General features: G+C 64.6%; 4 protein-coding genes across 22 annotated transcripts; 2 read left to right on the forward strand and 2 right to left on the reverse strand.

Annotated features, from left to right (window-relative positions):
- Positions 1-4: 4 nt before the first annotated feature.
- On the forward strand, positions 5-3,069 carry LOC123777924 (L-xylulose reductase). The gene is made up of 8 exons (XM_045774970.2): positions 5-151; positions 302-399; positions 889-1,043; positions 1,138-1,180; positions 1,254-1,353; positions 1,444-1,508; positions 1,599-1,716; positions 1,844-3,069. Exons 1-8 carry the CDS (start codon positions 100-102, stop codon positions 1,945-1,947), a joined length of 735 nt encoding a protein of 244 aa, XP_045630926.1. The 5' UTR covers positions 5-99; the 3' UTR covers positions 1,948-3,069.
- A 913-nt stretch (positions 3,070-3,982) lies between these two features.
- On the reverse strand, positions 3,983-6,408 carry RAC3 (Rac family small GTPase 3). 3 transcript variants are annotated; one of them, XM_045775066.2, is made up of 6 exons: positions 6,251-6,408; positions 5,731-5,802; positions 5,484-5,601; positions 5,282-5,344; positions 4,699-4,858; positions 3,983-4,496 (listed from the first exon to the last, which is right to left on the reverse strand). In XM_045775066.2, the coding sequence occupies exons 1-6, from the start codon at positions 6,283-6,285 to the stop codon at positions 4,366-4,368; spliced, it is 579 nt and encodes a 192-aa protein (XP_045631022.1). In that variant the 5' UTR covers positions 6,286-6,408; the 3' UTR covers positions 3,983-4,365. The 3 variants fall into 3 exon arrangements, with proteins under 3 accessions (XP_045631022.1, XP_045631021.1, XP_087710121.1); XM_045775065.2 differs by having other exon boundaries at positions 3,983-4,521; positions 6,251-6,405; XM_087853995.1 differs by lacking the exon at positions 6,251-6,408 and adding an exon at positions 6,018-6,061.
- Positions 6,409-6,804: 396 nt separating this feature from the next.
- On the reverse strand, positions 6,805-14,778 carry LRRC45 (leucine rich repeat containing 45). 16 transcript variants are annotated; one of them, XM_045775053.2, is made up of 17 exons: positions 14,117-14,765; positions 13,536-13,597; positions 13,053-13,123; positions 12,593-12,771; positions 12,191-12,319; positions 11,099-11,211; positions 10,721-10,779; positions 10,361-10,438; positions 9,965-10,100; positions 9,812-9,889; positions 9,618-9,729; positions 9,439-9,509; positions 8,967-9,059; positions 8,597-8,689; positions 7,915-8,088; positions 7,699-7,846; positions 6,805-7,452 (listed from the first exon to the last, which is right to left on the reverse strand). In XM_045775053.2, exons 1-17 carry the CDS (start codon positions 14,334-14,336, stop codon positions 7,256-7,258), a joined length of 2,013 nt encoding a protein of 670 aa, XP_045631009.2. In that variant the 5' UTR covers positions 14,337-14,765; the 3' UTR covers positions 6,805-7,255. The 16 variants fall into 16 exon arrangements, 15 of the variants coding, with proteins under 15 accessions (XP_045631009.2, XP_087710108.1, XP_087710112.1 ...); XM_087853982.1 differs by having other exon boundaries at positions 10,721-10,803; positions 12,191-12,771; positions 14,117-14,770; XM_087853986.1 differs by having other exon boundaries at positions 12,191-12,771; positions 14,117-14,769.
- Positions 14,779-14,801: 23 nt separating this feature from the next.
- On the forward strand, positions 14,802-18,679 carry CENPX (centromere protein X). 2 transcript variants are annotated; one of them, XM_045775063.2, is made up of 5 exons: positions 14,802-15,051; positions 17,439-17,490; positions 17,707-17,760; positions 18,004-18,092; positions 18,174-18,679. In XM_045775063.2, exons 1-5 carry the CDS (start codon positions 15,022-15,024, stop codon positions 18,186-18,188), a joined length of 240 nt encoding a protein of 79 aa, XP_045631019.2. In that variant the 5' UTR covers positions 14,802-15,021; the 3' UTR covers positions 18,189-18,679. The 2 variants fall into 2 exon arrangements, with proteins under 2 accessions (XP_045631019.2, XP_087710123.1); XM_087853997.1 differs by having other exon boundaries at positions 18,010-18,092.
- Positions 18,680-19,601: the final 922 nt, after the last annotated feature.

The raw sequence follows: 19,601 nt of genomic DNA on the forward strand, positions 1-19,601 counted from the left end.
CCAGCCCGGACACCCGCCTGTGATTGGCCGCCGCGCCCCGCCCCGCGCCCTCCCACCCGCAGTGTCGCGGCCGCCGAGCGCAGTCACCGAAAGCTAACCATGGAGCTGGGGCTCGCGGGCCGCCGGGCGCTCGTCACTGGGGCGGGCAAAGGTGGGCCTGCGGGGCGGCCGGGGTGGGGGGTGGCGGGCGCCGGGTCCGGGGGTGGCCGTCGGTCGGGGGGGGGCGGCGAGCGGTCGGGCAGGGGCGACGGGCGCCCGGGGCGGGGGTGAGGTGCTGCACACTGAGCCGCGCTCCCCGCAGGCATCGGGCGCGGTACCGTCCAGGCGCTGCACGCGGCGGGTGTGCAGGTGGTGGCCGTGAGCCGGACCCAGGCCGACCTGGACAGCCTGGTCCGCGAGGTAGGCACCGCCCTGTCCCCGCCCAGCGGGCGGCGGGAGGCGGGCGGGGCGGCGGGGCAGTTGGGCCCGGACGCGCAGGCGCCCGGTGCTGGGGCTGACCGAGGGGCCTCAGCAGCCCCTCCCGGGGCCCTCGGCCTCCCTGAGCCGCGCAGCGTCCGGAGGAACGGCGACGCCCGCTGGGCTTGGAAGGAGGCAGAAATGGCTGCTTTGCAGGCCCATGAGGCGCTAGGGTGCAGGAAGTGGACTAGCCAGAAGCGGGGCCGCCTCCAGGTCCCTAAGCCCTGAAGAGCCCAGGGGCCCAGGGGCCGTGTGAGCTCCTCTGTCACCTCCTTCAGCAGCCTCGGATTCTGAACCCCAAGAAGGGATCTGTACCCTCTGGGACTTCTAAGCCCTCCCCATGCAGGTCTGAAAGGCCTCATGTGGCAGAGGCCCAGCTGCGCCCCTCCTTGGGCATGGAGCCTCTGGTAGCTGTGCCCCCCCTACACACAGTGCCCTGGGGTGGAACCCGTGTGTGTGGACCTGGGTGACTGGGAGGCCACGGAGCAGGCCCTGGGCAACGTGGGCCCTGTGGACCTGCTGGTGAACAACGCTGGCGTGGCGCTGCTGCAGCCCTTCCTGGAGGTCACCAAGGAGGCGTACGACACGTGAGCCGGCCAGGGTGGAGGAACCCTAGGACAAGGGCTGCCCCCTGCAGCAGCAGCCGCAGTCCCTGACCAGGGTCTCTCCACCTGCCTCTAGGTCCTTCAACGTGAACCTACGGGCTGTCATCCAAGTGTCCCAGGTGAGCTGCCTTCAGGGCAGGAGTGGGAATGGTGGGTGACCAGTTCTGCCTCACGCTCCCTCTGCAATTCCAGATCGTGGCCAGGGGCTTGATAGCTAGGGGAGCCCCGGGGTCCATCGTGAACATCTCCAGCCAGGCCTCACAGCGTGCACTAACTAACCACAGTGTCTACTGTGAGTAGGTCCCAACTACACCCCAGCCCCCACCCCACTGACCCCCAAGCCTGCAGCCAGCTCAGGCTCCAGGCCTGCCTCTCCTCACAGGCTCCACCAAGGGTGCCATGGACATGTTGACCAAGGCAATGGCTCTGGAGCTTGGGCCACACAAGGTGAGCCCCACTGGGATGTCTCCGGTCACTCAGCCCCCCTGCCCTGCGCACCTAGCTTGCCTTGCTAACCTCCTGCCTGTCCTGGTGTAGATCCGCGTGAACGCGGTGAACCCCACGGTGGTGATGACCCCCATGGGCCAGACCAATTGGAGCAACCCCCAGAAGGCCAAGACCATGCTGGATCGAATCCCGCTTGGCAAGTTTGCTGGTGAGTCAGGCGAGAGCCCAGTGGGGAGTCGCTGCGGTAGCCCGTGTGCCTGCCTCCATGAGGAGTGGCAGGGAAGGGTGAAGGGCAGCCCCCTTCACCTGTGCCCTGCCTTCCGCCCTGCCCGCAGAGGTGGAGAACGTGGTGGACATCATCCTTTTCCTGCTGAGTGACCGGAGCAGCATGACCACGGGTTCCACTGTGCCAGTGGATGGGGGCTTCCTGGCTTCCTGAGTCTCTACCTGACATGCCCCTGCTCTGTGCCAAGCCCACCCCTGTCCCCCCATCTCTCCAGTAAACATGATTCTTCTGCCTAGCTGGCACACTGATTTCTAGGCGGCTGGCAAGTGGCCAGAGATGCAGAGCCCAGTGCTGCATGTGGGAAGGAGTCCCAGGTAGGCAGACGCCCTTCGACTTACATCCCAGGCCAGGTGGCAGGCTGGCTCCCATGCCTGAGGTTTTCAGACGTGGCCAAGTCCCTAGCAGGGCCTGGGAGGTAGAACCTTCCCACAGCTCCTAAGCATGGTAGTGCCTTTGACCGAGGGTGGCCTTCGGGCCTGTCCAGAGGCCGTTGGGGTAGAAGAACGGAGTTTTTAACAACCAGCTTGGTGGGTGTGATCCTGACATGAGTGTTGCTTGATTCTCATCAAAGTTAACAGGTCAGACAAAGGGGAAACCAGAAGGATGGAGGCTGGAGGTTGGCTATTTGTCAGTGATCTGAAAGACTTTGCTGAATCAGATGATAGTTTTCGAATACTGGAAGAACATTTTCTCACCTGTTTGAGTTAGTTATTCACAAAGTACTGAGTGCACGAGACTGCCGTGTGTGAGTTTAATCTGCTTTAAGTCTAGACGATGAATAGTAAATCAAGCCCCGTGGTGGCACTTGCTTGTTCCCGCGGTGTAGACTCCCACCCATTTGATATCACTGAGGGCAGAGTTGGGGAGAGATGCGCGGTCTCCCACCTTTTTTTTTTTTTTAAGATTATTTTTAGAGAGACAGTGTGCAAGCGGGAGAGCAGGAGAGGGGGAGGGAGAGAGGGGGAGAGAGAATCTCAAGCAGACTCCCTCCTGAGCGCAGAGCTGATGACACAGGGCTGGACACAGGGCTCGAGACCGTGACCTGAGCCGAAACCAAGAGTCAGAAGATCAACGGACTGAGCCACCCACGCGCCCCGAGGTCTCCCACTTTTATGTGGCATCCTCACCACACACACAGTGCGCATACACCCCAAAAACATCGGTGATAGCACTGTGCACAAAAACACTTAGGGGTGTTTGGAGTATTTGTTGATTTTGTTTTTAATATAGCTAATTGTAAGTTTATATAATAATTAATAAAGGCTATTTAATGGGTGCCTGGGTGGCTCAGTCGGTTAAGCGACTGCCTTTGGCTCAGGTCGTGATCTTGGAGTCCCAGGATCGAGTCCCACATGGGGCCCTCTGCTTCTCCCTCTGACCCTCCCCCCTCTCATGCTCTCTCTTATTCTCTCTCTCTCTCTAATAAATAAAATATTTAAAAAACAACAACAGCAACAAAATGGCTGTTCAGCAACGGCTAGCAAAATTCCCAAAGATCTCGCAGTCGGCTCTCCCGAGCTAGCTCGGGCCTGCTCTGCACGCCGCAGGGAGGCACCGGCTTCTAAGCACGTGTCTGCCTGGAGCGTGCCCTGTGGCTTCGGAGGTGAAGTCCGAGCTCCTGGACCGTGACTCCCAGGGCCCTCCCAGGCTGACCGCGGCTCACCTCCCACTATGTGTGACTTCAGCCATGACAGACTGCCCCCTTCCCTGCTCTCTGAACCGTGCTTGACCTCTACACTCTGTCTACACTGGATGCCTTTCCTCCTGACCACTTCTCTTCCTGAATACTCGGCTCAGTGTCACCCCGCCTTAGTGGGTGGTGGGGCGCTAGGGGAGAGGCTGCTAGGACAGTCCTGCCAGGGGCTCTCTAGGGCTTGGTGGGCCCTGACTGCAGGCTGTCCCCTCACCACACCTGGGAGCTGCGGGTCCGAAGCCCACCTCACTCCCTGGGTGTGCCCCTCTCAGAGGCCTGGAGTCAGTAGGACGGGGGCTTTCTTCACCCCAAAGGGGCTGCATGCCCTTACTCCCGCTTTGGTCCGGGTTCCGTCCTTCGGGAACGGACACAGTTGAGCAAGGTCTTTTTCTCCTTTTGCCCAGCATGTAGGGTCAAGCTCACCCCTCTATTCTCTATGGGGGAGGTTAGGGGCAAAGCACCCCAGGCCAGACAGACAAGTACCCAAACAGGAGATGTTGGTGGAGAATGTTTATTGTATAAAAGAAGTAAGGGCCACCCCATCCTGGGGCGCAAGAACAGGACCCATCCCCCCAACCTCCCCCATCAGGAAGCCCATCCTGGGGCTGCCCTGGACCCGCCCCTACAGCCTGAGGGAGACCCTGCTCCCTTCCAGCCTCCCGTGGGGTCCAGGTCAAGCTGGAGCTGTGCCCCCAGAAAGAGGAGACAGAGCAGACAGGACTCCATTGCCCCAGCCCTGTCCCCAGGAGTGGTGGCCTCGTCCCCATGCTTCTTCCCCCTCCCCACCCACACCACTCCCCCACAGCAGACTCAGGGACACCACATCTCAACACGACAGCAAACACGGGCGGGCGGGGCTGCTTCTCTAGAACCAGGCTCTAGAAGACCGTGCACTTCTTCCCCGGCTTTTTCACCGGGGGTGGGCAGAGCACAGCCCGGATGGCCTCGTCAAACACGGTCTTCAGGCCCCGCTGAGTGAGGGCTGAGCACTCCAGGTACTTGACAGAGCCTGGGAGCAGCGAGGGTAGGGGACGCTGAGGATGGGAGTCAGCGAGGGGGAGGACAGTAAGGGAGGGGGTAGTGCGGGAGGGGGCAGTGACGGTGGTCGGGGGAATGCAAGGAGGGGGTCAGCACGGGTGGGGGCCCTCCAGAGCATGCCTTCCGCCCCTTCTTTCCTGCCCCCACCCGAAGGCCCCACAGTGGCCACTCACCAATCTCACGGGCCATGGCCAGGCCCTGGGGGTAGGTGATAGGTGCCAACTTCTTGTCCCGCAGCCGTTCGATGGTGTCCTTGTCGTCACGGAGGTCCAGCTTGGTGCCCACCAGGAGGATGGGCGTGTGGGGGCAGTGGTGTCGCACCTCTGGGTACCACTGTGGGGACGGAGGCTCTGACCCCTACACCTGGGGGCTTCCCCTGAAGCCATGCCCGCAGCAGGCCATGGCTCCTAAGGGTCCCTTCATCTCAGTCCCTGGATCCACACCGAGCCCTTCCTGCTTCAGGAAGCGGCCAGTGGGCTTGGTGGGAAAACGACCGAGGACAGAAATACCTACCAGGAAGTTTCAAGGGCCTATCAGCCCTCCCTGCTCTGAGAGCCTCACTCAGCATCCCTACCCCACCTCTGCTCCTTTATCCCTCCCCTGGGTCACCTTCAGACCCAAGCAACACAGGGACCCTCTCTGCCTCCAAAGGGCAAATGACCTAAGGTCTTCAGGCAAGAGATCCCCCACCCCCAGGGACAGTCCTCTGGACAATCCCCTCTCCTGCAGACAGGCCCTCCCGGCAGCACAGCCTACCTTGGCTCGCACATTCTCAAAGGACGCCGGGCTCACCAGGGAGAAGCAGATCAGAAAGACGTCCTGGGGAGGAAGGGTGAGGGGGCCCAGGTGGGAGTGGTCAGGGACCTCCGAGCGGCCCCTGCTCCCCCACCCCTACAGGAGGACCTCAAGGACCCCGCCCAAGCCCCCCAGCTCCCCGGCCGCCGCCATTGTCACCTACAGTTTGGGGGTAGGAGAGCGGCCTCAGGCGGTCGTAGTCTTCCTGCCCGGCCGTGTCCCACAGCCCCAGGTTGACCGGCTTCCCGTCCACCATCACGTTGGCGGAATAGTTGTCGAAACTGCCCGGCAGAGCAGCACTGTCAGCCAGCTCTGGGGCGGCACCCTGCCCCCGCCCCAGGGAGGCTGGCCCCGACGCCCAGGGGAGCCCTGAGACGGGCCGGCCCAGACACGCCCGCCCGAGCGCTCACACGGTGGGGATGTACTCTCCCGGGAAGGCGTTGGTCGTGTAGCTGATCAGCAAGCAGGTCTTCCCCACGGCGCTGCGGACACAGGGCGAGCCCACGTTGCTCCCGCGCCAAGGCTCGGCCCTCTGCCCAGCAAGGGCAGCCCCCTCCCGGGGACCCGCAGGCGGGGACGGGGGTCCCGGCCCAGCAGAGCTGCAGGGCGGGGGGCGAGCGGGCTCCCAGATCGCGGCTCCCGGGAGGGTGGGACCGGCGGAGGGCTCGGTCCAGGTGAGAGGCCTGGCCCCACCCACCAGGAGGCCAGGCGGCGGCCCGGGAGCATCAGGTGGGCCTGGGCGGCAGGCCCGCGCCGCGCGGCCCGCGGGGACCCCGCCCCGGCGCGCCCTCCGGCCCCAGCCCGGCCCCAGGGCGCGCGCGGTAGGGGCGTCGGGGCGACAGGGCCGCCCCACCCGACCCCGCCCCGCCGCCCCGGAGCCGCGCGCTCGGCCGGGGCAGGGTCCCCGCGGCCTCCGCGCCGCGCACTCACCCGTCGCCGACCACCACGCACTTGATGGCCTGCATGGGCGCGGGCCGGGCGGGCGCGGCCGCGAGCCGAGCTGCGGAGAAATGCCCGGCGCCGCAGCGGCCGCGGACCCGAGCCGAGCCGAGCGGCCGGAGACAGCCGAGCGCCGCCGAGCGCCGGGCGCGGAGACAGCCGAGCGCGGCCGGCGGGGGGCGCGGGGGGCGCGGGCCCGCCCCGAACCCGGCCCTCGCGGTTCGCGGAGAACTCCGCGGAGGGGTGGGGACACGGCGACCCCCAGCCAGTCCCCAAGCCCGGGGGGGCTCCCCAGCGCCCCCGGGATCCCAGCCACGGGCCGGGGGGCAGCGCGGGCAGACGACTCCCACCCCCACGAGGCCGTGCGCCGGGGTGGTCTCCGTGCCGTGGCCTCTTCGAGGGAGAGCACGCCCAGGGCCCTCCGGCCAGGAGACAGCTGGCGCTCGCAGCGCCGGCGGTAGGGAAGGACCACCCAGCTGCACCGGGGGGGCTTCCTTGCAGGGCTGGGAGCACAGACTGATGCGGGAAGACACCGGCCCGAAATGTATCACAAAGTGTACAAGTTCTGTATTTGCAAAGGTCCGGGAGACAGGGCCCAGCCCCGCGGGGCGCTCTCGTCACACGGCACGAGCTGTTGCGAGAAGGGGCTGGAGCGGGGGGGTAGGGGGGGCACGGGTCTTCTGGACTTCCTTCCCGCGTGGGGGCTTTTCCTCAGATGCATGTTAGGTACGTGCCCTGGGACTGGGGAGAAGGACTGGGAAGGGCCCGGGGTGCCCACTCCAGACGTGGAGGCCAGCAGCCCTGGGCTCGCCTAGCCGGGTCCCCGGGGGTGTGCGCGGCGATCCCCCTCACTGATCCGGCTGGGCACCGACTGTCCGAGTCCCCAGCTGCAGACCCTGCCCGCTGCGTCCCGAGAGGCAGCGTCCGGCGGGAACGGGGACACGGATATCTGGGAGATGCCGGCCTCCTGCCCCTCCTGCAGACTCCTGCCTCCCTTCACTTCTGGGGGCTCAGAGCCCTCAGAGGAGACCCCTGCACATAAGCAAGGACAGCGTTTTGCAGGAAGCTGGCCCTCTGGGCCTCCTCTTCCCGGATGCGGGCGATCTCGGCCTCCTTGAGCCGGAGCTTCTCCCGGAGAGATGCGTTCTCACTCTCCCTGTCCAGCAGCGCCTCCCGGTGGTCACCTGCCATCACTGCAGGACAAGGAACGGGGTGGAGACGGCGCCAGGTTCAGGGCGCTGCCTGGGCACCAGCCAATCCGGAGGTCCGCAGAGGGGCCTGGTGGGGCTGGTGCGGGGTCCCCTGGGGGTGCAGACACCACCTGGCGCCGCCCGGAGCGCACACCCCGGCCGAGCCCAGCTCTGCAGCCCAGCCGCCCGTCAGATAATCCGGGGAGCAAAGGTCCTGCCGCGACGGCGCGGGGCTGGGGCTCAGCTCACCTTTGAGCTGGCGTTCCAGGGCTGCCACCTTCTCTTTCAGCGCCTCCTGGGCGGTCAGTTCTGCCTGCAGGCGGCCGTTCTGCTCCCGCAGCTCCACCCGCACCCTGGTCACCTCGGCCACCTTTTCTTGGTCCTTGTTGCTCAGTTCCTGCCAGACACGGGGGTGAGAACGTGGCGGGGGGCGGGGGGCGGGGGGGTCCCTTCACGTCCAGGTACCTGCTGCAGCTCCTCCAGACGCCGCCTCAGGCCTTCCACCTGCAGGCTCAGCTGGCTGGCGCGGGCCTGGGCATCGGCCACCGTCTGCCTCTGCTGCAGGCAGGCGCTCTGAGCCTCGTCCCGAGCCTGCGCGAGCAGCCGCAGCTTCTCCTCCAGGTGAGCCAGGCGCTGCTGCTGTGGGCATGGGGGAGGGGCTGGTGAGCAAGGGGGAGGGCTGCGGCCTGCCTACTGCTTCCCTGCAGGTGGTCCTGAGCTCCGGGGGTGGCATTGATCGCCCTGCTCAGCCACAGGGGGGCTTTCACTGCAATGTGGAAACGGCCTCATAACTCAGGTTACTGTGTATGTATATTCCAAACAGGCTCAACCTGAACTAGCCTATAGCGAGTACCCGTCTCCCAGGCTGACCATTCTGCCTCTGGTTCCTGGCTTTGGCCATGCAAACCCCTCCCCCATCCCAGGGCTGGACATCAGGGGCTCTTTGTAGGGGGGTCAGATGGGATCCTGGACCTGTCTTGCTCTGACTCCTATCTGCCCCTGTACCCTTGGCGCTCCTGTCCCCCACCTCTCTCTACAGAGCTGAAAGACAGCCTGGGTCTGGCCTGTGCACTTCTGCCTCCCAGGCCTTGCTTCCTGGTGGGCACCGCAAGCAGTGGGCTCCAGCCTTGCCTGGCCATGGGCTCACCTCCTCCAGACGGACTTGGTTCTTGGCCTTAATGAGCTCCTCTTCGGCCTGGCCACGCTCACTGAGAGCTGCCGCCTTCACTCGGCTCAGCTCCTGCACCGCGGACAGTGACCCATAGTTCTCCTGGCCCCGGCCAGGGACTCCTCTGGGCCCACCCAGCTGCTGAGCCAGGGGGTACCCCTGCACCAGCCTCCTGAGAGCTTCGCTCACTAGGCAGGGTTGCCACAGCCAAGGGATCCCATGTCCCACCTCATTAAGTCCCTCTGGCCTCACAGGGATATTGGCGGGTGGGTCCTGATGAGGTTCTGAAACCACAGAAGGGGTGCCCCAGGGAAGAGCACAGCCTAGCACCCAACCAGCACACGCTCACCTCCTCCAGGGATAGCCGTGAGGCCTCCAGCCTCTGTACCCTCTCCTGCATGGCCCTCTCACTCTCTTCCAGGTGACGAGTCATGTGTTCCACCTGCCCAGGTGAAGGGCAGGAACGGGGCTGGAAGACGGTCTCCCCAGCTTGCATCCCCCCATGGAATCCCCACCCCGTGGCAGGCAAATCTTGGGGACGCTTTCTTCCCAGAAGGGGCTGCCCCTCATGGCTTTGCAGGAAGTGAGGATGGAGGACATATCCCAGTGTCACACCCAGGCGGCAGCTGGTGCTAGGATCCTTTCGAGAGGCTGGTTAGGAGCTTCTGGGTCTGTCATCTGCCGGGGCAGGCAAAGAACTACTGCCCAGCACCCCAAGGCTGTCAAGGAGAGCACAGCCAGGGGTGTGCGCTAGGGACACCATGCCACCCTGGGCGGACAGTAGGGACAGCAGGAGGCCGGACAGTGTAACCAACAACCACCTCCTTGGCTCGCAGCTGCTCCACGTCCTCCAAGCTCTGTCGGGACCGTTTCTTCTCCAGTTCCAGACGCTCTGGAAGCCCGGGGGGGGGGGGAGAGCATGGGTGGGATTCCCTGGGGGGCCCTCGCTCCCTGTCCTCCCCCCTCTGGGCCCCTCAGCTGTGGGCCTGCGTGCGCCCACCCTCAGCCTGGACGGCCCGTATCTTCAGCTCAGCCGCCGTGTTGGTCAGCTCCTGCCTGGCCAGGAACAGCTGCTCCTGCTGAGATCTCACCTTCCGCTCCAGCTCGTCCACCTGGGAAGCCAGCACCGTGGACGGGAAGCTTCGGCTTCAGCCCCAGCCCCTGCCCTGGGGCCCTGGCCCCACACCCCCCTACCTGGTTTCGCAGAAGCAGGTGCTTCTCGTTGGCAGCAGATAAGTCTCTGAGGAGCTTAGACTCCCGCTCGGCAGCCTCCTGAGGGTGCGACGGGGCATGGGCACCGCTGGTCACCCCGCCAAGCACCGCCTGCCCGCCTGCCCGCCTGCCCACCTGCTGCTCTAGCCGGCGCTCCTTCGCCTGCCTCTGCGCCAAGCTTCGCTGCTCCTGCTCTGCCGTAGCCAAGAGCTCCCCCAGGCCCTGGGCCTTTTGCTCTGACAGGGCCAGGGCGGCCTCGGCCATCTGCAGCCTGTAAGGAAGGAAAAGCCATCCCAGCTTCCCCCTGAGCCTTGCAAAGGCACTGCTGTTCTCATTCTTGCCAACCACTGGTCACCTCAGCTAGAGCTCACCTCCTCCAAGAAGCCTTCCGGGGTTACCAACCCAGCTGTGTCCCACCTCTACTTTGTACACTGGGGATGAGTCTGCATCACTCTTTTCTGCCCATGGGCACATCTCCAAAATGTCCCGAAGCCACCCCTCCACCACTCTCCCGCCCTCTGCCCCACTTACTTGGCCTTAAGGGCATTGATGATGGAGTGTCTCTCATTCAGGGCTTCCTGAAGCTGCCCCACGCATGCTGCCGATGCCCTATAAGCAGAAAGGAAGGTCTGAGAACCCCAAATCTCAGAGCGCCCCCAGGTCCACTTGGCTCTGGTAGCAGCTGCTGCTCCTCTGCTTCTACAACGTTCCACGTGTGGCCGGGAAGCTCTCGGCGCTGCCCCTAACCAGCCAGTGTCCTCGGCAAGCACATGCCACCACCTCATCGACGGGCAGGTGACAAGGCCCAGGGTCAGTCACCCCACGAGGCCAGAGCCAGGACCCAAACCTCAGGCACCCCAACTGGGCCGGAGCCCCTGGTCCTGCGCTCACCTGCTGCTCCTGGCCATCTCTTTTCGCTGCTTATCAATCGTCTCCATCAAGTCCAGAAACTGGGGACAGAGCCAGCCAGAGCCCTGGTCAGGGCCCGGAGCAGGAAGGAGAGCGGATGCCCGCCGAAGCAGCAGAATAGAGAAACGTTCGCCTCATTCAAGAGGGGGATGGGGCTCCCACACAGGGAGGCCCACCTGCCCACCCATCCAGAAAGAGGAGCTCAGACCAAAAGGCTGCCCCTGGCGCCTGAGTGTTGGCCACCCAGAGAAGCTCTAGGGTCCAGGGGAAGGGAAGATGGCCAGGGCATGGGGACCAAGGCGGGCCCTGTGTCCATGCAGCTGGAGTGAGGCTCAGGGTCAGAGGCAGTGCTGTCCCCACCTGCCTGGATTTCTCTTCCTGGAGGTGCTGTACCTCCTTGCTGAGCACGTGGGTGCGGGCCCGGTTCTCTCGGGAAGTGGTCTGCCGCTCCTGGTTGTGGTCCATGGCTTGCTCTACGGGAAAGAACCCCATTATCCACCAAGGGGACTGCCCAGCCCCGCGGAGTGGCCAACAGTTAGCCCGGCCCAGAAGCTAGTCATCGGAGAATCCACACCGTGTCGGCAGTCTCACCCTGCAAATCAGAGTGCGCTAGGAGGCGAAGGGCTTTAGTAGGGGTAGGGATGGCGGGAACGGTGGGGCCAGCAGCGCAGAAGGCACCTGTGCAGGGGGCACGCACATGGGGAGGCAGGGGAGACACTCAGCTGCCAGAGACGGATGTTAGCCTCTGGCCCAAAGGTCAGAGTCCACTGTATGACTTTTAAGAAATGAACATCACGCTCAACTCCTGTGTTAGGGAAAGATTCAGACAGCATTGGAGGGGGGCCAGCCAAAAGTTGGGGCAGTAGAAGTCAGGGACGACGACACAGGCGGGGCAGGCCCGGCAAGAGGCGGTGGCCCCTGGGTGGCTGGCGCTACTGGTAAGACAAGTAGTCACGGGGAGTGGCAAAGCGTTCCACTGAGCTTGGCTGGGGCTGAGCTGTTGGGGTCACCGATGGGAGGGGACCATGGACCCGAGGTGCCCCACACCCACAAACTCTGGGGTGCTGGGGCACATGCCAAGAAGCCCCTTTCCAGCTGTGGCTGAGCCACCAAGGCATAAGCATGGCCCTCGGGGCAAAGCCTCAAGCCACAGTGCCTCCGCTTCTTCCTATGTGCAAGAGGTGACCCCCCACCTCACGGGCCTGAGAAGTGAGTGTGCACACTGAGGAGGGCTCAGAGCAGGAGAGGGCAGAACTCCGCAAGCTCACCGCCACCATATCCCTCCCTCGACACCTTCTCCGTCTCCTTCCCGTTTCTGATTCAGGCCACCTCACAATGCCTGTGCACAGCCCTGTCTGAGCCCCTCCTGCAGAGGCTGGCCCCATCAGAGGGAATCCACTTTGTGCCCAGCTCCAAACAGCACACGCCGTCAGCGGCCCCGAGTGCCCATACCCACAGCTCTGAGGATGTCGCCTGGGACGTTATTTCCTGCCAGCTCCAGTCTCCACAGGGTTCTGTTGCGGGGGAGACAGTTCACCAGGGCCCGGCCCCCCAGGAGGCCGACGCTGTTCCAGCGCAGGTCTGGAAGGAAACCTGTTGTCACCAGATGGAATGTGCCTGCACAAGGCTGGCCCAGCCCGGGATGGTTTCTTTGGGGAAGGGTACTCCCTGTGATCCCCAACAGAGCAGGAGCCCCGCTCACCGAGCCCTCCCTACAACACCTTCCCACCCCCTTGCTTCTGGAAGAGGACAACAGTGGCAGGAGGGCAAGCAGCAGCAGGAAGGCTAAGGGAGCAGGGGATAGAGCCCCAGACTGCAGACCTAGAGGAGAAGGCCAGTGCAGGGAGGCCTCACCCAGCTGCTGGAGGTGGGCGTTGCGTGTCAGGGCCAAGGCCAGCTCCTCTGCGCCCTTGTGGCTGATCTGGTTGTTGCGGAGGTCAAGCTGCCGGAGAGCGCCATTGCCCGCCAGCGCCCCGCAGAAGGCAGCAAACGCATCTTCCCACGGGCCTAGGTTGTTCCACTCCAGGGTGAGACTGCACGGAAGGTGGACGTGAGGTGTGGCCCCAAGGAGCACCCTGTTGTCATAGGGGCCAGAGGAGAGGTGCAGCCTTCGGGGTCTCTGGCAGAAAGGCTGGGGCCACGTGGTAACTTGTACTGGCCAACTCCCTACCAACGGATGGGAGACACCGACAACCGGCCAGGAGACCATGCTCCCAGGCTGCAGAATGTGCCCTCTGAGCCAACCCCGAACCATTCGTGGGGGTGGGAGGGGTGCTGGGGGCTGGCGGAGAGGGCAGGGGCCAGGACGCTTCACCTCTGAATGGACTTGTTCTGTCGGAGCAGTTGTCCCAGAGCCTCAGCGCCGGCAGCCTGAAGGTTGTTGCCCTAGGTCAGGAAGGGGCAGGTTGCTTAATTCCCCATCGATACAGGCTGGGCTCCAAATGCCACGTCCACACCCCGCAGGGCCCTGGTTAGGCAGCGGATGAGGCCAGGTGGCCTGCTCTCGGCAGGCGCGGCTCCTTTCAGATATTGCTTTCCCTGACCGCGGTGGGCCTCCCGGTGCAGGCTCATGTTTGTTCATGGGAACACTCTGGAAATCACATTCCTGACCTCCAATCTCCACCCACCCACCCCCATCAAGACCATCAGAAATCGGTGTGGAGCCCTGTGTGCCGAGAGTACTTACAGACACTGTCTCTGACCACCATCCAGATCTTCACGCTGCCAGGACACTCAAACCGCCCCCCACCCACCCCCCTGTCTCAAGTAGTACGCCCCTGAGTGCAGACCCGCTCACCTTTAGATCCAGAAACCGCACAACGGTGTTGGCACACAGCCCCTGGAGCAGCAGTGTGGCCCCTGTAAGGGGGTAGGGCGTCACTCTGGGCCCTTGAGCTCCTCCCTGTGGGCTCCAGTTTGGAGCAGCTCCCCAGACATAGGGGGCAGATGACTGTCCCAGTGGCCCCCAACCATCAGGTTTCATGCCAGGAATGAGTTGCCCTGATCACTGCCAGGTTTCAAACATCTGTTAGGCACAGAGCCAAGCTGCTGACCTCATATGCTCACCAGCATACTGGGTCCCTCCTAAGTCAGGGGAAGGGAAGGGTCTCCGTCACAAAGAGCAATTGCCCTCCGCTGCCAGGGACGCTGCTGCTGCTTCCTTGAACTACATGCAGTACAGAACAGTAACCCCACAAAGATGAGGTCCGGTGGGATGGAAGAGCTCTCTGCCAGGGCTGTCAAGGAACGAGGACCACGTGCAGCAAACCAGGGCAAACAGAGCAAGGCCAGGCTGCCCTGAGGCAAAGGACTTGACCCCAACCCCAACTCTGAAGTTGCAAGGGCTGTCCTTGCCCCTGCCAGCGCTCCAGTGCCCACCTTCCTCGCTCAACATGCAGTCACTCAGGATGAGCTCCGTCAGCAGTGCCTCCTTCTGCAGCAGCTTGCCCAAGGCCCTGCAGGTCTCCACAGTCAGGCTCTGGGTGGCCAGGTCCAGCCGGCCCCGCGGCAGCTCCTGCAGTTGCTGCAGGACAGTTTCCTGGGGCTCAGCCCCACTTTCCTTGCACAGCCGCCTGTAGGAGTGCCGGAACTCCTCCATGGCACGCTCCCAGAGATGGGCCTCACCATGAGCCAGCTCGGGCTGGCAGGCGGAGGGAAGCCGAGTGCTCGCTCAGGCTACCTGGCTCCTCTCCCTAATTGCAATAGGGCAGGGCCTCTCCCGTGGGGGCCTACGGCGCCGGGCAGCTAAGGGTGGAGCACAAAGACTCCTAAATCCTCAGCAGCCGAGCAACGAGGGACAAACCGAGTTGGTTCTCCAGGAGGGAGACCCCATGAGGGCGGGGGAGGTGGGCAGGGTACCGCTCCGGCAGGGACCCGGGGAGTGGGGCGTCGACCAGCCGACGGGGATGAGGGCTCCTCGCAGACTGGCCCTCCCGCGGCGGGACGGGACCCCAGGCCCCCAGCCCGCGCGCTTTGGACCCTCAGTCGCCGGCCGCGGGGCCGCGCGGACTCCGCGAAGCCTCAGTATCCAGGAAGAGCAAGGCGCGCCGGGAAGGGCGGGCGCAAACTGCAACTCCCAGGAGGCTTTGCTCTCCCCGGGCCAATAGGGACGAAGGGGCGGGCACGCACTGCGGGCCCGCGGGGCGAGGTGGGGCGGGGCTTCGGAAGGCGCGCTCCGGGCTGATTGGTTGGAGGGGCGGGGGCGGGGCTCCGGAGGGCGCGCTCAGGGCGGACTGGCTGGAGGCTTCCCGGAGCTCTGGAGGGCACGCGCCGGGGCGGCTGTCATGGAAGAAACTGGTGGCGGCTTCCGGAAAGTGAGAGGGCAGGCAGGCCGGGCGGGCGGGCCCCACACTTGATTCACGTTCCCAGAACCGCGCCCTCGGCCCTCCGCGGGTGGGGTCCTGCACCCGAGTCGCCGGAGGTCGAGCAGGCAGCCGGGTTTGCCGCAAGAGGGAGGGGTGTGCAGAAACCGGGCGGGGGGGGCGCGCTCCGACAGGAGCCCGGGACCCCCCACCGCCCTAACGGCCCGGTCCCCCGGGCGCCCCGGGACCCCGCAGGACAGGCTCTCAACCAGGTGGCGCGGAGGGGTCCACATGCCTGCAGATTGTCAAGCTTCCCTTTGGCCTGTTGCCTCTCTGGGGGCCCTGTGCTCGCGTCCCACCCGAGCAGGGCTGGAACTGGCCCTGCTAGTCTGGGGGCGGGGGAGGGGCTGCGCACGTGTCCTGCTGGACACCAGGCAGGCACACCTGCATGCCCTCGACATAGATTAACCCTGTTAGAATGTGGGTACTAGTACTATCCTCACTTGCCAGTGGAGAAACCGAGGCAGAGCTAGGATTAACCTCAGGCGGTTCCCCTCCGGAGCCTCACCGTTTGCTCTGCCCTGGTGCGTGCGGTTCTGGGTGTCTGGGAGGGTATGGAGGCCCTCCGGCTTCCACGCCAGCAGGCTGGGAGTGGCTTCTGAGTCTCACTTTATGGCTGTGTGCGAAGCTTGGGAGGCCCTGAGCCCTCGGTGTCAGGCCGGTGCGCCAGGAAGGCCCACGGGCCTTGCTCCACCGCCCAGTAGGAGTTACTGCCTTACAGAGAGGCAGGGCGGGGGTTCTCTGTGCTCCCCTTCTCCTTCAGCCCCCTCTTCTCCTTTGTCACCCAGCAGGGTGGCTCGGCCCTGGCCCAGAAGTGGTTAACCACAGGCTAGGGTGACTTGGCAGAGTGGTGGTCATGAGAACCCCCCCATATTTGCTGGAGAGAGAAGCACCAACCAGCACACCTGGAGAGCCCCGGAGTCCTCACCCCAAGGGCTCTGGCCAGAGCTGGGGTTATCATTACCCTTAAGCAGGGCTGCCCCAGGTGACTGTGAGAGGGACAGCGGAGCCGTAGGGCCTGCACGCAGTGGAGCAGAGGCTGAATGTGTCCCAGGTCCTGACCTCCTCAAGTTTGAGTCACTTGTCTGTTTAGGGAACCACAACCACACACAGCTGGTGCTGACTCCTTTAGTCTCGCCAGGCCGGGTGCAGCCGCCCTGCTCTTGTCGCGCTCCCTGGGGTCCGGGAGCAGGTGGGGCAGCAGCCTTCCCCGCCTCTCCCAGCAGCTTCTCATAAGCAGCAAGAAGGACCAGCAGGTGGCGCCAAGCTCTCACAGTCAACGCCAGGAGGGCGAGGCTGTGTCTGGAGCCACCGGGGGCAAGTTCTTACCCTCCTGAGCCGTGGCCCCAATGGTGCCCACTCCCTCCCCTGCCCCTCTGCTCTGCTCCTGGGCTTTGCCAAGCTGCACTGGGTGAGGCAGCGAAACCTCCCGCGGCTACAGCTGGAGGCGTGGTCAGTCCCCAGCTCACCTTCCCTGTGTGACACCCCGTTTCTGGGCTCCTGCTGCCCTCCTCCTGCCTCCCTGCTGGCTCCTCGTTCACAGCCTCTTCTGGCTGGACCCTGCTCTCTGTAACCTCCCTTGGTCCACCCCCCAAATCCTCCTCATCCTTCGACCTTCTGGAAGGCTCTTCTCTCAGCTCCAGCCACCTACCCAGCTGCTTGGCTCGAGTGCCTCATGCCTGTCCCTCACTCAGCGTGTTCCAAGCTGAGCTCCTGGCCCCTGGAATCCATCTTTCACCCACAGCCCCCCAGCTCTGCAGAGCGGTGCTGTCCTTTAGGGGCTCAAGCCCCCACCTTGAGGCGTCTCGGCTTGGACCCACCCTTGTCTATCCGGAGGCCCCGTAGACATGCTCAGGCTCTGCCTCCCCTCCTCCCACATTCACCCTGACCGCCCGTCGCCACAGCAGCCCAGCCTCTGCCCAGCTCTGGGCTTCCCACAGTGGCCATCCCAGGCCCTGCTCGTGGCTGACTCCAGGGAGGGCCCTTAGAGGGAGCTGACCTGGTGCCTTGACCAGGGTCTGGCACAAGCTAGACAGTGTTGGCGGTGTGGACACACCTGCCAAGGGGCCCACTCAAGGAGAGAGCCTCAGCCCCGGGGACGGGAGTGCAAGACCGCCCTTGATCCCGTGAGGACTGGAGCCCAGAGAGCAGCGGGTGGCCACCGGGGCTGCTCCCGCCTGTCCACCGCGTGTGTGACTCCTGGAGGCATTGGGGGCTCCTCACTGCCCAGTCCCCCGCCCTGGGAGAGGGGCTCGCCAGCATGCGGAACTCGGCGCCCAGGGGGTCTGTGGCAGGCAGGGTGCAGTGCCGGGCGCCTGACCCGTCCCCCTGCCCCCCAGGACCTGGTGAGCAAGCTGCTGCAGCTGCACTTCACGGACGGCAAGACCAAAGGTTCGCGGGCACCAGCTGGTGGGCAGGGCCAGACTGGGGGGCTGCCAGGCACCGTGACCCAAACTGCTGCTCTGGGGGGGCCGAGGCCTCGGGGAGGGCAGGGGGCCACCTGCATGAGGAGTTGTCAGGTCAGAAGTAGTGAGAGCAGCGGGGTGGCCGGGATGCCAGGGGAGGGCAGAGCGCGCGTTCTGTAACTCGCTCCCCTCCCCCTTGCAGTCAGCGGGGACGCGCTGTGGCTCATGGCGGAGCTGCTGACCATCTTTGTTGTGGGTGAGCCAAAGGGCCCCAGCAGTGTCCTCTGGTGCCCCACCGGGCTGGTCATGACTCTGTCCCCCTTGTGTTTTCCCACCGGGGGGACCCACACACACCTCTTACCCATCTTCCCACCAGCCCTTAAGCTCTGTGTCCACTGGCTCGGTCTTCTGAGCTGCCAGCCAGCACGGGGGTGGGGGAGGCAGCCCAAGCACCCCCACCCGGCCTCTCCAACCTCACTGTCCTCCTACGTGGTGGCAGAAACAGCCGTCCGCAGCATCCGGCAGGCCCAGGCAGAGGACCTGGCTCTCGTGGACGTGGACCAGCTGGAGAAGGTGCTGCCTCAGCTGGTAGGTGGCCTCATCCTGCGTCCTGCCCTCCCGGGAGCAGGGCTGGCACCCACGGGTTCTGAGTGCTGCTCTCCCCCACAGCTCCTGGACTTCTAGGGCCTCTACCCCTACTGCAGCCCCCGTCCAAGCCAAGGCCAGGCCCCGCGCCCGCACTTCTGTGGCCTCTGGCTTCAGACAAGGAAGGAGCCGCTGAGACTCTTCTCCAGCCCCCAAGACCCAGCGAAGTCCTGACAAAGGCCCCACTCCTCCTGGTGTCCCTCTCTGTCCTGCTGCTGACCGCCCGGACACAGCAGGTGGGAGGGTTGCTCGGGGGGGGGGGGAGGTGCCTTCCCCTCACACCCACTGGTGTTGAGAGAAGCGCAGGGTCCTGGGGAGGCAGGTGCTGAGAAGCTGAGGGGGCCCGCCCGCCCGCCCGAGCAGGTGGCCTGTGCCGTCTACAGATAAGCAAAGCTGCACACAGGCCTGACACCCCGACATCAAAGCTCCTTGCAACCTTTTAACCATTTGATACCCCGTCAGAAGATGCTTCCCTGATGCTTTAAATTTGTTCTCACGAGGCAACGTCAATAAATCAAAGCCGCCTCTCAGGCACGCCTCCCTGTTGCCATTAATCACCCAAAGTCAAGTTGCCTCAAAGCCTCCTGGCCTGCCCCCATCCATGCTGCCGAAGGGAAGCGCAGCTCCGAGCAGGGCCAACACCAGACTGCATGTGTGAGCGCCCTGCCGAGGGCCACAGCGAGGGCCAGTGAAACCTGAGCCCTCGCACATGTGGCTGCTCACTGGGAGCACGGACGATGCTCCTGCCACGGGATCCATGGCTGTGCGGCGGCCACTGGCCCGGAAATGTCGCTGTGGGCAGAGCCTGCTGGTGGAGACCGGCTGCCGGGCCCCTAGAGCTGCATGGGACCTGTCAGGAGCTTGGTCGGGTGGTATGGATGCCCTTGCCCTTGGATGGCCTCACCTCCCCCCCAGCCCCACCCTCTCCACCCTGCAGCACCCACCTTGCTTTAGCTCTGACACCTGCCCAGTGACTCTGCAGTCAGGGCACACAGAGCTGCAGAATGTCCCCTGGGGAGGGAAAACAGCCGCCCCACCGACCACAGGGATCGGGAGGGACCTTGGAGGACCTCCGGGGGCAGCCTCGCCCACAGCTGAGCAGGGCACGGCTGGGGAGCAAGACTGCCCTCCCAGATTTAGCCCCACTGGCTCCTTCCTGCACCCCTTCCCATGCTGGCCCCCCAACTCTCCTCTCCCACCCCTCTCCTCGGGGAGTCTCGGGGCTTCAAAGCGCTGGGGGCATGTGGAAGTGATTAGACCTGAAGGGAAGGCTGGCAAGAACCTGTGCCCCACAGCCACTGAGAAGTCTGCTCAGATCAGGGGGTGCGGGGGCACCAGCCTGCCCTCCACAGGTGTCCTCCCAGTCCTTCCGGTCCTGGTGCCCTGGGCTAGGGCAGCCCTGCCTACACACAGCCAGGCGCTAACGCCTGGGGCCTTTCTCACACTTGGGTC

The sequence above is a fragment of the Ursus americanus genome, chromosome 23, assembly GCF_024610735.1.
Source record: "Ursus americanus isolate L20-20 chromosome 23, mUrsAme1.1.p, whole genome shotgun sequence".
Lineage (NCBI taxonomy): Eukaryota > Metazoa > Chordata > Mammalia > Carnivora > Ursidae > Ursus > Ursus americanus.

What these genes read in the sequence shown, in the direction of transcription:
- LOC123777924 (XM_045774970.2), top strand. Translation starts at nt 100, where the DNA reads ATGGAGCTGGGGCTCGCGGGCCGCCGGGCGCTCGTCACTGGGGCGGGC. An exon ending in TGGACAGCCTGGTCCGCGAG is followed by an intron (nt 400 to 888) that starts GTAGGCACCGCC and finishes CCCTACACACAG; the next exon opens with TGCCCTGGGGTGGAACCCGT. An exon ending in CCCGCTTGGCAAGTTTGCTG is followed by an intron (nt 1,717 to 1,843) that starts GTGAGTCAGGCG and finishes CCCTGCCCGCAG; the next exon opens with AGGTGGAGAACGTGGTGGAC.
- RAC3 (XM_045775066.2), bottom strand. Translation starts at nt 6,285, where the DNA reads ATGCAGGCCATCAAGTGCGTGGTGGTCGGCGACGG. An exon ending in TTGAGAATGTGCGAGCCAAG is followed by an intron (nt 4,859 to 5,281) that starts GTAGGCTGTGCT and finishes CCGTCCCCACAG; the next exon opens with TGGTACCCAGAGGTGCGACA. An exon ending in GGCCATGGCCCGTGAGATTG is followed by an intron (nt 4,497 to 4,698) that starts GTGAGTGGCCAC and finishes CGCTGCTCCCAG; the next exon opens with GCTCTGTCAAGTACCTGGAG.
- LRRC45 (XM_087853977.1), bottom strand. Translation starts at nt 14,336, where the DNA reads ATGGAGGAGTTCCGGCACTCCTACAGGCGGCTGTGCAAGGAAAGTGGG. An exon ending in TGCGGTTTCTGGATCTAAAG is followed by an intron (nt 13,124 to 13,535) that starts GTGAGCGGGTCT and finishes TTCCTGACCTAG; the next exon opens with GGCAACAACCTTCAGGCTGC. An exon ending in CACGGCTATCCCTGGAGGAG is followed by an intron (nt 8,690 to 8,966) that starts GTGAGCGTGTGC and finishes TCCGCGGTGCAG; the next exon opens with GAGCTGAGCCGAGTGAAGGC.
- CENPX (XM_045775063.2), top strand. Translation starts at nt 15,022, where the DNA reads ATGGAAGAAACTGGTGGCGGCTTCCGGAAA. An exon ending in CTGGTGGCGGCTTCCGGAAA is followed by an intron (nt 15,052 to 17,438) that starts GTGAGAGGGCAG and finishes CCTGCCCCCCAG; the next exon opens with GACCTGGTGAGCAAGCTGCT. An exon ending in CACGGACGGCAAGACCAAAG is followed by an intron (nt 17,491 to 17,706) that starts GTTCGCGGGCAC and finishes TCCCCCTTGCAG; the next exon opens with TCAGCGGGGACGCGCTGTGG.